The sequence below is a fragment of the Fundulus heteroclitus genome, chromosome 16 (assembly GCF_011125445.2).
Source record: "Fundulus heteroclitus isolate FHET01 chromosome 16, MU-UCD_Fhet_4.1, whole genome shotgun sequence".
Lineage (NCBI taxonomy): Eukaryota > Metazoa > Chordata > Actinopteri > Cyprinodontiformes > Fundulidae > Fundulus > Fundulus heteroclitus.
In genome coordinates, this window is record NC_046376.1 from 176,476 (window position 1) to 192,035 (window position 15,560).

At 44.0% G+C, this 15,560-nt stretch overlaps 2 protein-coding genes across 2 annotated transcripts; one reads left to right on the forward strand and one right to left on the reverse strand.

Moving 5' to 3' along the window:
• The first annotated feature begins 1,640 nt into the window (after positions 1-1,640).
• LOC105920556 (DELTA-sagatoxin-Srs1a-like) lies at positions 1,641-10,799 on the forward strand. The gene is made up of 3 exons (XM_012856161.3): positions 1,641-1,705; positions 3,891-3,976; positions 9,679-10,799. Exons 2-3 carry the CDS (start codon positions 3,900-3,902, stop codon positions 10,094-10,096), a joined length of 495 nt encoding a protein of 164 aa, XP_012711615.1. The 5' UTR covers positions 1,641-1,705; positions 3,891-3,899; the 3' UTR covers positions 10,097-10,799.
• Positions 10,800-11,691: 892 nt separating this feature from the next.
• On the reverse strand, positions 11,692-15,153 carry ifnphi1 (interferon phi 1; the record flags this gene model as incomplete). Its single annotated transcript, XM_012856157.3, is given in 6 exon segments — positions 11,692-12,450; positions 13,000-13,083; positions 13,171-13,320; positions 13,458-13,535; positions 14,966-15,114; positions 15,117-15,153. Coding segments are annotated over 6 exon segments (642 nt in total), but the record flags the coding sequence as incomplete, so codon positions are not given.
• Between the last annotated feature and the right edge of the window lie 407 nt (positions 15,154-15,560).

Sequence of the window (15,560 nt, forward strand, 5' to 3'; positions counted from 1 at the left end):
TGCCCTGGTTCCAGTCTCCATAGTCCTGCCCTGGTTCCAGTCTCCATAGTCCAGCCCAGATTCCAGTCTTCATAGTCCAGCCCAGGTTCCAGTCTCCATAGTCCTGCCCTGGTTCCAGTCTCCATAGTCCAGCCCAGGTTCCAGTCTTCATAGTCCAGCCCAGGTTCCAGTCTTCATAGTCCTGCCCAGGTTCCAGTCTCCATAGTCGTGCCCAGGTTCCATTCTTCATAGTCCTGCCCAGGTTCCAGTCTCCATAGTCCAGCCCAGGTTCTAGTCTCCATAGTCCTGCCCAGGTTCCAGTCTCCATAGTCCAGCCCAGGTTCCAGTCTCCATAGTCCTGCCCAGGTTCCATTCTTCATAGTCCAGCCCAGGTTCCAGTCTCCATAGTCCTGCCCAGGTTCCAGTCTTTATAGTCCTGCCCAGGTTCCAGTCTTCATAGTCCTGCCGAGGTTCCAGTCTCCTTTCTCCTTACAAGTCCCCCTCCAATGGCCCATTTTTTTAATCTATACACATATATATATACATACATATATACATATATATATATATATATATATATATATATATATATATATATATATATATATATATAGGAAAAACAGGTTTTGATATAGGAAAAACAGATTGACATCACAGATCCTTAAAAATACTTCAAAATGATAATTTTCAGATTCAATACGACGTCTTCTTACTCAGATTGTCCGAGAGCAGGATTTCACCTGGGGTCACATCAGTTTTTATCACCTTTTAGAAAGGATGAGCTGTAAGAGATTATGAGATTACAAAGACTAAACTGCAAAGTTGGTTGCCTTGGGAATTACAGATAAACTGACTCTGAAGAGTCTGACATACTCAGACTGGACAGAATCACTGTTATGGGTTATGTGTCAACAAGGACATCTGAATTGCAGATCTTCTCCTCCAATGGGATAAATGGAATGCTGATATCCTACTGGGAACACCCTGAATGGGTAGGCACATGTTTGGTATTTAATGTAACTAATGAGGTTCTCAGGGACCGGGGGCATTGCGTTGTTATTTGAACATAGTTCTGTCTGTAAACATTTCTCTGTCTTTTAGATTAAATATGGAAAAACTTAGTTACGGTTTGAAGAGTCTTTTTATTACTACAGAAGTCTACAAAGCAAACACCACATTATCAGATAAAAGAACCAGGGGAGGCCGAGAACAGACAGATAATTCCAACAAAGAACCTCCACCCAGCGGCCCTCATGTGTTCCAGATGTTTGGAGCAACTGCAGGTGGGTCACTTCTTTTCCCACCGACACTTGAAAGCAGGACGTTGTAATAATCTAACGGCAGGAAATAAAAGCATCGTTATTTGGGCCAAGAAAGAGAAAAAACGACTTTGTGTTTTATAAATGGTGAAACTTGTTTCCTCAGGTCCACACACTCATCCACGCCGACTGAAACCACATGAACACTTTAAACATTGCGCCAGATGTGAGCAGAAGTCAGACATTTCAGTTAAAACCTTCCTGTGGGTTTTGAGTCCTGTAATGATTGACTTTCTGCACAGTCCCACTCAGAATCAGCCTGTTTCCTCCACCGGTCTGTGTCTGTGTCTCTTTAAGGCTCAGATTTCCTCAGGAACTACGCCTACACCCCCCCATCAAGAATTCAGACCCAGTTCTCCGTGACAGAGCTCTGCAGACGGCTGTTGTTCCTCAGGAGGTCCAAAGAAGTGAGTGACTTCTCTGTTTTAAAAGTCTCACCTTTGGGTCCGTAAGTTCTGGTCGTGTTTGGTGAATCCAGTTCTGAGTCAGAATTCATCCAGGACTCGGATAGATTGTGTATGAAGAGAATCAAAACCGTTTCAGGTCCTTCAGTGTTAAAGTGTTTGATTTTATCTGGTAATCTTGGTTTTTCTGAGTGGCAGAACTCCAGATGTTGAATTTTCAGGACCCAAATTTCTACTTTGATTGCAAATGAGGGTCTACTTCCTCTCTTTACTGTGAACGATTGTGATGAGTTTTTTGATAGCGCCGCGCTCTTACTGACAAAAACAGGATGTTGTTGCTGGCAGTGACTGAGTGATTTCCAGAAATCAAGCACTTTGTGGTTGTGACTCGACTCAAATATCTGCAATTAGAATATTAACTGTAAAGACAGAGAAGTTTAATTATTGTCTTACTGGCAAGAAACCTAACATAATGTTTTTGATGGAAAAAGTCAGATTTCCTCTTTAGAACATTGTCAGTTGGACCTGACTGGACAGAAACAGAACATCTCTGAGAAGACGTTACACCAGGCATAGATCAAGCACCTGTCCTTTTACCCTGAAGGAGAAAACTCTACTTCTACTAGAACCTTCTTCATTCATCAGTATTTTAAAATATGAACGTCTGTTCGTCACCCATTCTCCCCAAAGGGATTTTGATATCTGCTGGACATTTGTTTGAGTTCTCATGAGAATTTTGCTCAGTCCTGATCCGTAATTGACGTAAGCCGCCACCTTTCCCCTTCCTCCTCCTCCTCTTCCTCATTTGCATTCCTGTGTCCTGTCTGGCAGTGTGGCATCAATAATTGTAGCCTTAATGCCAAAGAGAGCCCAACAGATTTAGTGGAGCCTTACTGCTTTTGCCATAGTTCTCCGCTTGATTTATATGTGCAAGAAGCTTTATTAGATTTTATTCTGGGACTATTTCAAGTTCAATGGACACAGAAACGCAAAGATAAAAGAGAAAGAAAGGAAGAGAAAAAGATGAGGCAAAAATAGAGTAGAAGAAAAAAAGAGAGCAATATAACATCCTCAGTCTGCTTCTACACCTGCAAAGACAGATATAAAAAGAACAGCAAATGCAAATGCTCATAACCACACACATCGATGTACACACCCTTCCATTCTCAACACACATCGTATACTCCCAGGTCCAGATACCGACACCCCAGAGGGGCTTCCTGCCCCCAGACCCAGGAGGTGATCCCCATCAGCAGGAGCAGACCCCTGGAAACACAAGCTGAGACCAGGGCCGAACACTGCCCCAAATAAAGCAAACCTGGTCCATGCGCTAACCCCCCGCCTCGCTCCCAGCCCCCGCAACCCCCAAACCCATCCACCCAGAAACAGGGTCAACCAGAGCCCACGCAATGAAACCGGTGATGCCTCCCTGACACTGTACACCCCTGCCATGAAGGCCGCATCATGCCAGTCTGCCGGCCCCCACCAAGGCTGCATGCCACCCAACCCAGTCCTCCACACCAGAACCCAAGCCCCCATTCCCTGGGAGAGCAGAAGGCCCAGACCAGACTCCGACCCGCTCTTCCTTCAGGCCTTCAATGTCCAGATAGCAAACAGAGAACAAGGGTGTGAAAACACCCCAAGCTTACCTCTGCCAGCTTAAATGTTGGGTTGCTGTAAGTATTGCTGAACGCCAGGCCAAACTCCTCTGACCTGCAACATCTGACAAACAGGTAATGTGTTTCTGCTGTCACCATGGAAAAGTCAAGTGAAACACATCCTACTCTTTTATTTTAGGAACAATTTTGCCGTTGGGCGCCTTCTTTTTGGCCTGCGGTACAGGCACTAGAGGAGTGACCCGGTTGGTTTGGGTTGGCACAGAGTCCTTCAGGAAGACAAACAGTTGGACGGTTCAGGAAAACGTTGAGGATGATGTTGGTCTGGAACAACTGGCAATATTTCAGCTCATGAAATGTCCAAGTCTCTTTGTTCCAATCAGCAAAGAGTAGGATCCGGATCACTGTGCAAAACCGGGTCACCTGGACAAATCTGTGAGGTTTTAGTTTGATTTTCTGTCTGATAACTAAACATCCAGGATATATTTCCTGTGAGGATGTATGAGCATGACGTAAAATCCCTGCAGAGTCTCCTGGTGCCTGAATATTTCCATGTTTGTTTCCCCGAACAGGTTCTGAAAATGTCTATTCCGACCCACCGTCAGTGCAAAGTGGAGATTCAGAACAAAACCTCCAGCTTTACGCTGCGTGAGCCGCTGTGAGTCTTAAAGCACACACACACACACACACACACACACACACAAGAACCCAGACAGGCCAACGGGTCAGCTGTTCCTGTTTCAGTGTGGTAGTTCTGAGTTGATCCTGTTTGGTACTGAAGTCTGAAAGCAAACACAGAACTCTCCTGAAATCACAACAGAACCAAATTAGCCTGACAGTGATTGCTGAGAAGTGAGAGTCCAGGTTTTCTTTAACAGTCCAAAAGATCGCTAGTTGACCTGCAGAACCCTGACTCTGAGCAGCCTTCCCGACCAACAGAAACTAAACTGGACAGAGGGTTGAGTCAGAATCTGAATAGCAGAACCAACGCCTGTTAAAGGAAGTTCAGCTGCATTCTGGACCAGCTGGAGGCAAGACAGGGACGTCTGGGAGACGCCATCGTATCGGGAGATAGAAATAATCCAGACGTGTTGTGATAAATGCACTGATTACTGTTTTATCGTCCTAAGAGAGCATTTTAAACTTTAGCCAGTTATCTCAGTTGACACAAACTGGATCTGACCAATAAACTGATCTATCAAGTTTCATTTATTGTCCATTTTCCTGTTTTCATTTATTGTCCATTTTCCTGAACGAGCTGAATGACTTTTATGCTCGCTTTGAAAGAGACAACAGTGAAACTGCCACCAAGCTCAAATCCTCAGCCGACCACCCGCCAATCACACTCTCCTCCACAGATGTCTGAAATGCACTGAGCAGGATCAGCACGCACAAGGCAGCTGGACCAGATAACATCCCTGGACGTGTGCTAAGGGCATGTGCGGAGCAGCTTGCTGTGGTTTTTACAGAGATTTTCAACCTGTCTCTTACCCAAGCAGCTGTACCACCATGCTTCATATGCACTTCCATTGTGCCAGTGCCAAAACACTCCAGCCCAAAGTGCCTTAACGACTACCGCCCTGTAGCACTCACACCAATCGTAATGAAGTGCTTTGAGTGGCTGGTCCTGGCACGCCTAAAAGACTCGCTACTATCCACATTGGACTCACACCAGTTTGCATACCGCAGCAATAGGAGCACAGAGGATGCAGTTTCCATAATAAGAATACTTATGCACGCATGCTGTTTGTTGACTTTAGCTCAGCATTCAACACTCGGTCATCCCGGCTAAGTTAATAGCCAAACCTCGACACCTGGGCTTCAACACCTCCATGTGCAACTGGGTTTTGGACTTTCTGACCAACAGACCCCAGAACGTCCGATCAGACTCCATCTGCTCCACGTCCATCACACTCAACACTGGTGTACCACAGGGCTGTGTGCTAAGCCTGTTTCTCTACTCCCTCTTCACCCACGACTGCAAGCCTGTGTACGCATCCAACTCCATCATCAAGTTTGCAGACGACACTACGGTGATTGGTCTCATCAGCAACAATGATGAGAAAAAAATGGACTCTGAACTGCTGAAGGCACAAAATGGACACTGTATCCCATTCGTATATTTGCACATTTACAAATTTGCACATATGCTTCAGACTGTTAAACTGCTGAAGCCAAAAAATGGACTCTGTACCACATTCGGAAATTACACAGTTCTTAATAATACTCACCTGTACACTGTGAATCGCACACTGTCTATTTCCCCTGCATGCGTTTACATTTCAATTGTTTACATAAATCACCACTGCACCTTATCCTGTAATTTACTGTAATTATTGCAATTTACTGTGATTTTTCAAGCTGTATGCAAACAAAATTTTGTTCTGTACGCACTCTGTGCATACAAAATGACAATAACGTTGTCTAAGTCTAAGTCTAAGTCTAAGACAGCCTACAGGGAGGAGATCAAGCACCTGGCCACATTGTGCACTGAAAATAACCAGCTCCTCAACACAGCCAAAACGAAGGAGCGCATTGTGGACTTCAAAAAAGATTCAACAGGCACGCACGACACCATCCACATCAATGAAATGGCTTTTGAGTGTGTCTCCAGTTTGAAGTTTCTGGGGACCCACATCTCAGCGGACATGTCCTGGTCAACCAACACCTCCTGCCTGGTCATCCTGAGGACACTGAGGAAAAATCAGCTATCCTCGACTATCCTGGTGAACTTCTATCGCCTTGCAATAGAAAGCATCCTGACCACCTGAGCAGCAGTGTGGTATGGGAGCTGTACTGTTGCAGAGCGCAAGGCACTGCAGCGGGTGGTGAAAGCCGCCCAGCACATCACTAGGACTCTACTACCCACCATTGAGCACACCCAGAAGAAACGCTGCCTACATCGAGCTCCCAGCATCCTTAAGGACTCATCTCACCCAGCCCACAGACTGTTTTCTCTCCTGCCCTCCGGCAGGCGTTAAAGGTTCCTCTGGACCAGAACCAGCAGACTAAAGAACATCTTTTTCCCCAGAGCTGTCTCTTTATTAAACTCTAACCCTCACTGATAGACTCTCCTCTCCCTCCTCACACCTACCTCCATTTTGTTATTCTGGTATTTACAAGACTGTAATGTTCACCTGCACTCCTGACTCTATTGTAACAAATGTTTATTCACAGTACCAATTGTTTACATATACATTTGCAATACCGTACTTTAACTGTAATATGCAATTACCTTCCACTGCACTTTAATTTAAATAGCTTCTGTCCAAACTTTATTTATTCATTTTATAGCAATAGCTACCTGTACATCATGCTCACATTTCTGCCTACAGTAATAGCCACATCAATCAATCAATCAATCAATCAATCAATCAATCAATCAATCAATCAATCAATCAAATTTATTGTCAATTACAATTTGCATTGCAATAGAAAAATCAGTTCCAGTACAACCGTTCATCACATACACTTAAACAAACAAACATTTGGGGGAACGATTGACTGAGGCCTTGCATTGCCAAGGAACGCAGCCAGTCGGCCACTGCTATTTCAGCGCAGCCGTCAAGGCTGCATTCCTCCAAACAGCTCCGAACCCCATCTACATGGAGTTCACGAGGCGCTGCCCTTGAATCTGTCGAAGGAAGAACAACAACATGGGGGAAAGAGGGGGGGAGAAAAAAAAGAGACAGATGTTTGTCTATTTATGCTCTCACCAATAAAGAGACAAACAACCAACACAAAAAAACCTCATAGCACAAAAAGCACACATAACACAAGACAACATGTATGCAGAAGGTAAACATTTAAGACCTGTCGCGTGTACATTCATCAGTTTTATGAGTATCAGTTATGCGTGTGTGTATGGGTGAAAGTGTTTTATCTCCATGAACACTCTCCAGAGGCCATTGTCCTTAATGTTATCAGCCGGCCAACAGTTCAGAAAGCATCCAGGTGTCAGCGGGGGAGGAGGGAGCGGGGGCTTTTCTGAGCACTCTCCGCCATAACAATCCAGGAGTTGAGATAGGGAGGGAATCCAATTATGTTATTTGTTATGAGACAAGCTGCACTGCCTTTCCTGTCAGCTTTTAAGTCTTTTGCTGGCTCCACATAATAATAATCCAAATTATTGGGCTTTTTCGCGCTTCACTTCCAGATTTCATCCTGTCTCCCCTTGAGTTCAACCACCAAAGCTAGTCTGCGTTCCAGCACAGCCAGCTTTTCGGCTTCGCTCCATTCACCTGCCAGGTTTGTCCGTTCACAGCCATAGTGAGCGCTTCATGCAGCTGGCAGCCTGATCAAGGCCAAATGGCTCCGACATCCGCTGTATTTGCCGATACTTCAAAAATCCACAAAAACCAATAAGTAGAGATCCCAGTATCCTTAATCCAAATGTGAAAGTTTCTGACGTCCAGGAATAACAAGGTCGAAAGACACATCGTTTTCCTCCTGGAATTTAGGGTGTATCTCACAAATAAGTCAAATCAGGACCGGACGGGTCCCCCTTCCGTTGCCTACCCGTCGAAAAAAATGTATCAATAGTATTGAGAGACCAGCTTACCAGATCCATGTTTTACAGAGTTCAGTTGATATTAAGAAAGTGCTCAGAAGACAAGACATAGCAGCAGAAGCAGGAGAAGGGGAGGGGGGGGGGGGGGGTAAAAGCTGCAGAGAGAGAAAACACACGACTGACCTCGGAGAGAGACAGAGACATATCACCTGTACTTATATTCATAGTACGTGTAAACTGTTATAATAACAATCACCTGTATATTATGCTATTGTATATATCTGTAAAACTCTATTCATAGTAATATCCACCTGTATATTATATTCGGTACATATCCAGCTGTAAATTTAGTTCACATTACTAGTTACCTATAAATTATTCTCATAGGACAAATCTATCAGTAAAATTCTGTTTATAATAGTATCCATCTCTATATTTATTCAGTACATATCCATGTCCTGTACTTATGGAACCATTGTTTATCCTGCACTTGCTGCTATTGCACTTCTGGTTAGACCTAAACTGCATTTCGTTGCCTTGTACCTGTACCTGTGTAATGACAATAAAGTTGAATCTAATCTAATCTAATTTTCACTCCAACGTTGCTGACGGTAGGTTTTATGTGCTGAGCCAGACGGCCACATTCTGCAGAGGAAAACCAAGGTCTAAAAAGTACGAAAAATTAAGACCCAAGACGAGTCTTTGTTCTATGATAGGTTCAAATTTGATGTCTATAACATGAAAAAAGACTATTCTGGACCTTTTCCTCTGTGGGTTTGTCCAGGTGTTCTCTGAGAGTTAACCGAATGCATCCAAACTGCCAAAATGGAGGCGCAAGCTTCAAAAGGCTGCAAATCATATTTGCTTCTCTCTAATGAAAGCTGCATGCGTCAGAATGAGCGTCTGCCCTGATAGGCCTGAGCAGCATGAGCTATTGTAACTAGGTTGGTCAAAAGAGCAATGAGTCAAGGGACAAGGGCCTAGACAACCATTTTGAAACCAGAGTCTTGAAAATACAAGCCTCTGGTACAAACTGCAGCACTTTGAAGTAAACAACGTCCTGTGGGAATACTGCATGGTTTACCCGTGACTGTTAAGAGGTTTGGGGGGAAGCAACATGGCAGTAATTGGCATAAAAATACAAAAATAAAGCATATTTGTGCTTCCTAAAAATTACCCCAAGGGGAGCACATACACATTAAGAAGTAGGCTACGTTTACACTGCAGACTGAAGTGACCCCATTCTGATTATTTTGCCCATGTGCAACCTGGATCTGATCTTTTCACGACAGTCTGAACAACACAGATCGGATTTTTTAAAATGCCACCCAAGCCACTTGGATATGTGGTCCTGAATCCGTTACGTATCTGATCTTTTAAGACCGCATTAAGGGTCGCATTAATCCCACCTGTATGTCATTGATACTCGACAGACGCCACTATTCTGCATCTTGCTATGCAGAAGCGGGAAGAAAAACGACAACAACGAGGACAGCAGTCAATGGAGAGAAAGCTCCGGTTAGAAAAGAAATTAAATATCGCAAGATGCGCAGCAGCATTATAATCCACGTTTATTTCTGCAAACACTGAGCATGCTAGCTAAATGTGACGTCATCGCGTCTACTGGGCATGCGGGACACTTAGGTTGTATGAATTCAGTCCACACAGGAGATCACATATAAGTCGCATATATTTGGAAATGTGAACGGACACGGTAAAAAAAAATCAGATTTCACAAAAAAATCGGAATTGGGCATTAAGGCCTGCAGTGTGAACGTAGCCGTAGAGACCAATCACTAAACCCTGCTGACACAGACAGTAAAGTTAAACCTCTTTGTGTTTCCGTCCAGAGTCCATCTCTTCAGCGGGAACTGTGAGTCTCCTCTGCCTCCAACTCTCCGTCCAACTGAAACCGGCACCGCGCTTTTCGTCAAGACGCCCCACACGGCATGTGGCTCCGTGGCCGTCTTCACCTACGACATCCTGCAGGAGTCCAACAGGCAGGACCGCGGCCGGCTGGCCGTCATGTTCTCCGTCCCGTACGACTTCAACATCTACTCCAACTGGTACGCGGTGGGGGCGTTCAGCAAGGACAAGCTGTGCGACGAGGATCTCTACAGGGAGATGTACTACGCCTCGCAGCGTGGCTTCGTCCGAGGAAAAGCCAAAGGGCCCAGTCTGACCCACAAAGCGGGCCACGTGACCATCAGGGCCAGCATGTCTGACAGCTACCAGCCGGTCCTGAAGGTGGAGCTCTCTGACTACTGAGACCTGTGGCTCCTCCTGGTCCAGTTCATCCTGGATCAGCTGGTTCCACTCAACCCATTTATCTTTATCCAGCAAAAGCTTCTATTATAATGTAACCATCTGCATCTGCACTCATACCAGTTATCCTGCTTTCCCTCAGTTTAAAGAGTATTATCCAGCTAAAGCATGTGCTTTTCCATCTTCAGCTTGTCCAGTTGAAAAAAGTTAACTTAGCATGAATTTAATCTGGATTTGGTTCCATCATCCCAGTTAAACAAGTCAAACTAATAGATCACTGACCCCAGATCTCATGGTGCTCTCGGTAGTAGTTGGTTCAGTTTTCTACAATTTACTTTTCAATGATCTGTTATCTCTAAAATCTGGAAACTGAAAATTATTCTTTAAAACACCATGGAAGCCAAATGACTAACTAATATGCATTTAAAATATTGGACAAAGTTGGAATAGTTGATCTTCCTGCTGACCTGGATAGGAGAACACGTGACGGTGGAACAGAGTGGCATCTGACAGTTCATAGAAACCAGCTACTGAGGTTTTTGGGTGAATTGGACAGTTACTGTCTCCAAATCCCATGTGTTACATTGTGTTTATACTGACCATCAAACTGCACAAATGGTGATTACCTAAATTAATTTGCTTAATGGGAACATGTCAATCTTGAAAGAAAACGCACATTTTTCAATAAAATGTTTTTGCACTATAATGAGGTGGTGTTTTGGTCGTATCAGAATTTCACAAACCTGCAATAAGATAAAATAAGAAAAGATAAGAAAAGATAGACTTTATTGATCTCACAGTGGAGAAATTCACCTGTCACATCGGCTCAGTAATCAAAAGAAGGTGCCAAAAGGAGGGAAAGGTGCATAAGGTATATACAGTGTGTCCACATATATAAAGTGAATCGAAAAAAAAAAAAAAAAGGAAATAAAGCACAGATTTAAGACATTTAAGGTGACTTACATACATATGGATTTGACGTTGTACATTAAAGTGGTACCAGGTAAAGAACAACAGTCAGGTAGTGAGATAACTAACAGCTGAAGTCACTTATTTAACAGGATTATAGCACAGTGTATTAAATAAATTGCACATTAGTTATTACAGTTATGGTCACAGTTACAGTGCAGCATTGTATAATCTGGTAGCAGCAGGAATGAATGACCTGCGGTAGCGCTCCTTTTTACAGACAGGAAGTCTAAGTCTGACACTAAAGTAGCTGCTCAGCTCCTCTACAGTCTGGTGCAGCGGGTGGAAGGTGTTGTCCATGATGGATGTGAGCTTGGACAACACCCTCCTCTCAGCTACTTCCTCCACAGAGTCCAGAGTGCAGTGTGGGATTCTTTAATACTTCTTAGCGCCGGTAAGGGATGTCATGAGGTTCCTTGGCTAAACTAGCTGCAGGAGGAAGCTTACAGGCTCCTTCCTCACTGACTGCACTATTCGGACAGCTCTGATCACGGAGGCCGCTGACTCTTCTGCTTTGGCTGAAGAGTCCTGACTCAAAAGATGTGTTTGGTTGGAGCCAAAGAAGATAGCAGGATGTAGGAGGAGGATGGCTCAGCATGTTTGGATTCATGAGGAGACGGGGCATGTGACCTAATAGGCTGTGGTTTCTTCCCACTGTCAAAAAGTTTTTGTTAAATATTTACTCTTATCTAACTTTAAATTAGAGCGGTTTACTCCACACTGCCTGTGTCTTTGCCACTGTCACCCGAGATGATAAAGGATTTACTTTTTCCATTTATATTGTGACGAGGGTAATTCCAACAACAAAGCAGCAAAGAATACATCACACGTGTACATCTGTTTTTTTAAAGAGTTGTCACATTATTAATGGAAACGCAGCCACTGTTTCATGATGTTATACTGGTTAAACAGTCTCAGTGTGTTACAAGACTGGATGGAGGTGATAGATCCTGGATTTTATTCAAAGCTTGGATGAAATAAACAATCCGTTCATTCACGGTGAATATCAGGATAGATTTATCCTCCCTTGTCTTGCTTTGACTGATCATGTCATTCTACTGCTTTCCAGGTTTAGATTTCCAAAAACACAAACTGCTCGACAAATGAGATGTTTCAAAATGTATTACAATAAAAATATAAAAAAGTACAAAAAATACTGTTCCACTTTCAACAATAAATATTTCAATAAATAACACATTGTTCATAAATAGCTTAATAAATAAGTTAATGAAATAAATGTTCCATTAATTCGCTCCAGTGGAATCTCGGAGATGCGCCGCGGGGCGCCCCCTGCTGGCGGCCTGGAGCAGGTTCCCCAGCAGATCCAGTCTCAGCAGGTGATTTTTGGTCTCATTCCGGAGAAGCTCCCAGCCATCTTTGCTGTTGCCCTGCAGAAAAAAAAAATACCTCCGTTAGTCAGAACCGTTCATGTGTCCCACTCTGGAGAATCATCCCCACTGCTTGAACTTTGTCACACTTTTCACGTCCAAACCACAAAATTCTATGTAACTCTCTTTGGTTTCGTGTAACAGTGTAATCAGTACATGGTGGAGATGTCAAGGGATAGTTGAGTGATGTGTGTATTTTGTTTTGAAAGCTTTACAAATAAAAACCTTAAAAAAGTGTGGCATTTTATATTACACACAGTTGGGCTAAATGTACACATTTCTGGAGGCAATCGGTTGTACAGGATTTCATTTCAGGGTATCAAAGTGAAAGGGGTTGAATGCAAATGTGTGCCACACTTTTCAGATATATTATTTATAAGGAATGTTTAAACCACGTGTGGTTTTCCTTCCACTTCCCAGTGGGGCTCTGCTCTGGCCTGTCAGCTATGAACCAGGTGAAGGTTTTAAGGCTGCAGTGGGACTAACTGCAGGAGCCCAGCAGGTGAGACCCACACCTTAAACAGTTCTGTGTTCAGTGTTTGTACTCACGTATTGGTTCTGAATCCGGTTCTTCAGCAGTTTGTAGTAACGTTTCAGCTTCTTGTTTAGTTTCTCTTTGTGCCCTGACTCCACCTGGAAAGAAACCAGAGCAGGTTGAGTTTGTGCTGCAGATGCTGAGCTTCAGAGGATGTGTGGCGGCTTCAGCTGCAGAACACTCACACATTGGTCGAGCTCCACGATCTGCCTGTTGATGCTCTCCAGGAAGTCCTTGGTCTTCACGGCATCCCAGTCAGCCGGCAACGCGTTGTAGCGATACAGATCATAAATGTGCCTCAGGCTGTCTCTGATGAAGAGCAGCTGGGAGTTCACCTGGAGACGCACAGAGAGGTGTGAGCTGCAGCTCTCTGATTGGCTGGCGGAAACAGTGACGTCAGCACATCCAGAGAGGAATTAACATTAAACTAAAACATGCAACACACTGACAGATTGATTCATTGACTGATTACCTCTCTCCTCTCCGTCCTCTTGTACAGATTGTATGGAAATGACGTCGGACTCGTCTGGCTGTCACTGAACGGACCTCCCTGAAACATAAAGAGAGAGCCTTTGATTTCCCACAGTCACTTTAAACAACGGTTAGGTGAAGTTTAGCTGGTCAATGAGCAGAAAACATTACGCTTTTAGTTTGTTTTTCTTTTCAACCATGATATGATAAAATGTCATCTGATCCGAGTTTAGACTCAACATTAGTGTCTAAATCCTCACCATTAGGTCGCCATTACAGTTATAGAGTTCTAAAAAACAAATGTTCTGAGGGGAAAGCAGCTCTAGTCCATCGAACCCTTGAAACACATTTATGGCTCATGACACACTTTAAAACACATAATTTAGTAGAACTGATCACTGCAACGGTGCTTTCACAGGTCTGCCTAAAAAGTGGATCAGAACGCTGCAGCTGATCCAGAACGCTGCTGCCCGCGTCCTCACTAAGACTAAGAACGTAGAGAACATGGACCCGGTTCTGAAGTCCTCACTAAGACTAAGAACGTAGAGAACATGGACCTGGTTCTGAAGTCCTCACTAAGACTAAGAACATAGAGAACATGGACCCGGTTCTGAAGTCCTCACTAAGACTAAGAACGTAGAGAACATGGACCCGGTTCTGAAGTCCTCACTAAGACTAAGAACGTAGAGAACATGGACCCGGTTCTGAAGTCCTCACTAAGACTAAGAACGTAGAGAACATGGACCCGGTTCTGAAGTCCTTCCACTAAGACTAAGAACGTAGAGAACATGGACCCGGTTCTGAAGTCCTTCCACTAAGACTAAGAACGTAGAGAACATGGACCCGGTTCTGAAGTCCTTCCACTAAGACTAAGAACGTAGAGAACATGGACCCGGTTCTGAAGTCCTTCCACTAAGACTAAGAACGTAGAGAACAGGTCTTCTGGCTCCAGCCTGCTCTGCAGAACCAGAACCAGAACCAGACATGGAGAAGCAGCATTTAGTTCCTATGCTCCACTGATCTGGAACAAACTCCCAGAAAACTGTAAAAGTGCTGAAAGCCTGAGTTCCTTTAAATCAAGATTATTTGTTGCCTTTTAAATGTTAAAGCTCATTTTAAACTGTTTTAGTTCACTTAAACATCCTTAGAATAAGTTTGTCCTGCTGCTATTTTTCACTGCAATGTACTTTCCTCTGTAATTTCTTATGTTCTGTTGATGTTCAGCACTTTGAGTTGTCTTGTTACTGAAATGTGCTGCAGATAAACTCCTAAATGACTTAGCTAAGCCCATCCAGGATCCCTAGGGAACCCTGTTGAACCTCTGTGAGTCCTTTGGTTCCTGTGAAACCATCTAAACATCCAAGCAGTCTAAAAACATGTTACCTGCTGCAGAAGCATTAATGAACCTGACTAAAAGCCAATCAAAGAACCACATTTAGACCAAGAAGCTGCTGTGAACCCGTTATACCCCTTGAAAGAATCCCCTCATGGACCCATGTGGGTACTCACCATTTCCTTGATGAGAACCATGGAGGTGTTCCTCAGGTGGCTGTGGTGGCTGAGCCAATCACAGCAGAGTGCAGACGTCAGGACGCTGCAGAGGAAGAAGATGGATGCCATAATCCTGAACATGATGAGAGCTGTGATGGTGAGCATGGGTGACTGACATTATGCTGATCTGACAGCAGACCTTCATTTTATTCCTGGAGTTTAGAAAAGGAAAACAGAAAGGAGGAAATTCCCACTTTCCTTTGCACATTCTCCTCTGTGAAGCTACCTGTGCTGGAGGCTGAATTAACTTTATAATGCACACATTCACTTTATTTCTTTAAATGTATTTATTTGTTTCTTTCTTTTTTATTTATTATTTTATTTACAGTTTTTATGGGGGGGGGGGTGTCTGTAATCTGAGTCGTGCAGGTTGGCTCAGATTACATGTGGATGTTTTCCAGTGATTTGTTACTCTGCAGTCAGACTGGTCAGTAGCCAATAATTAGAATCTGGCCCGGTACCGGTGCCGGTTCGCTGCTCCACACCGGGAAAGCTTCAGCAGCTTTCTCTGGAACTTCCTCCTCACCATCCAGTTTCCAAACCTCACCGGAAG

What these genes read in the sequence shown, in the direction of transcription:
- LOC105920556 (XM_012856161.3), top strand. Translation starts at nt 3,900, where the DNA reads ATGTCTATTCCGACCCACCGTCAGTGCAAAGTGGAGATTCAGAACAAA. An exon ending in TTTACGCTGCGTGAGCCGCT is followed by an intron (nt 3,977 to 9,678) that starts GTGAGTCTTAAA and finishes GTTTCCGTCCAG; the next exon opens with AGTCCATCTCTTCAGCGGGA.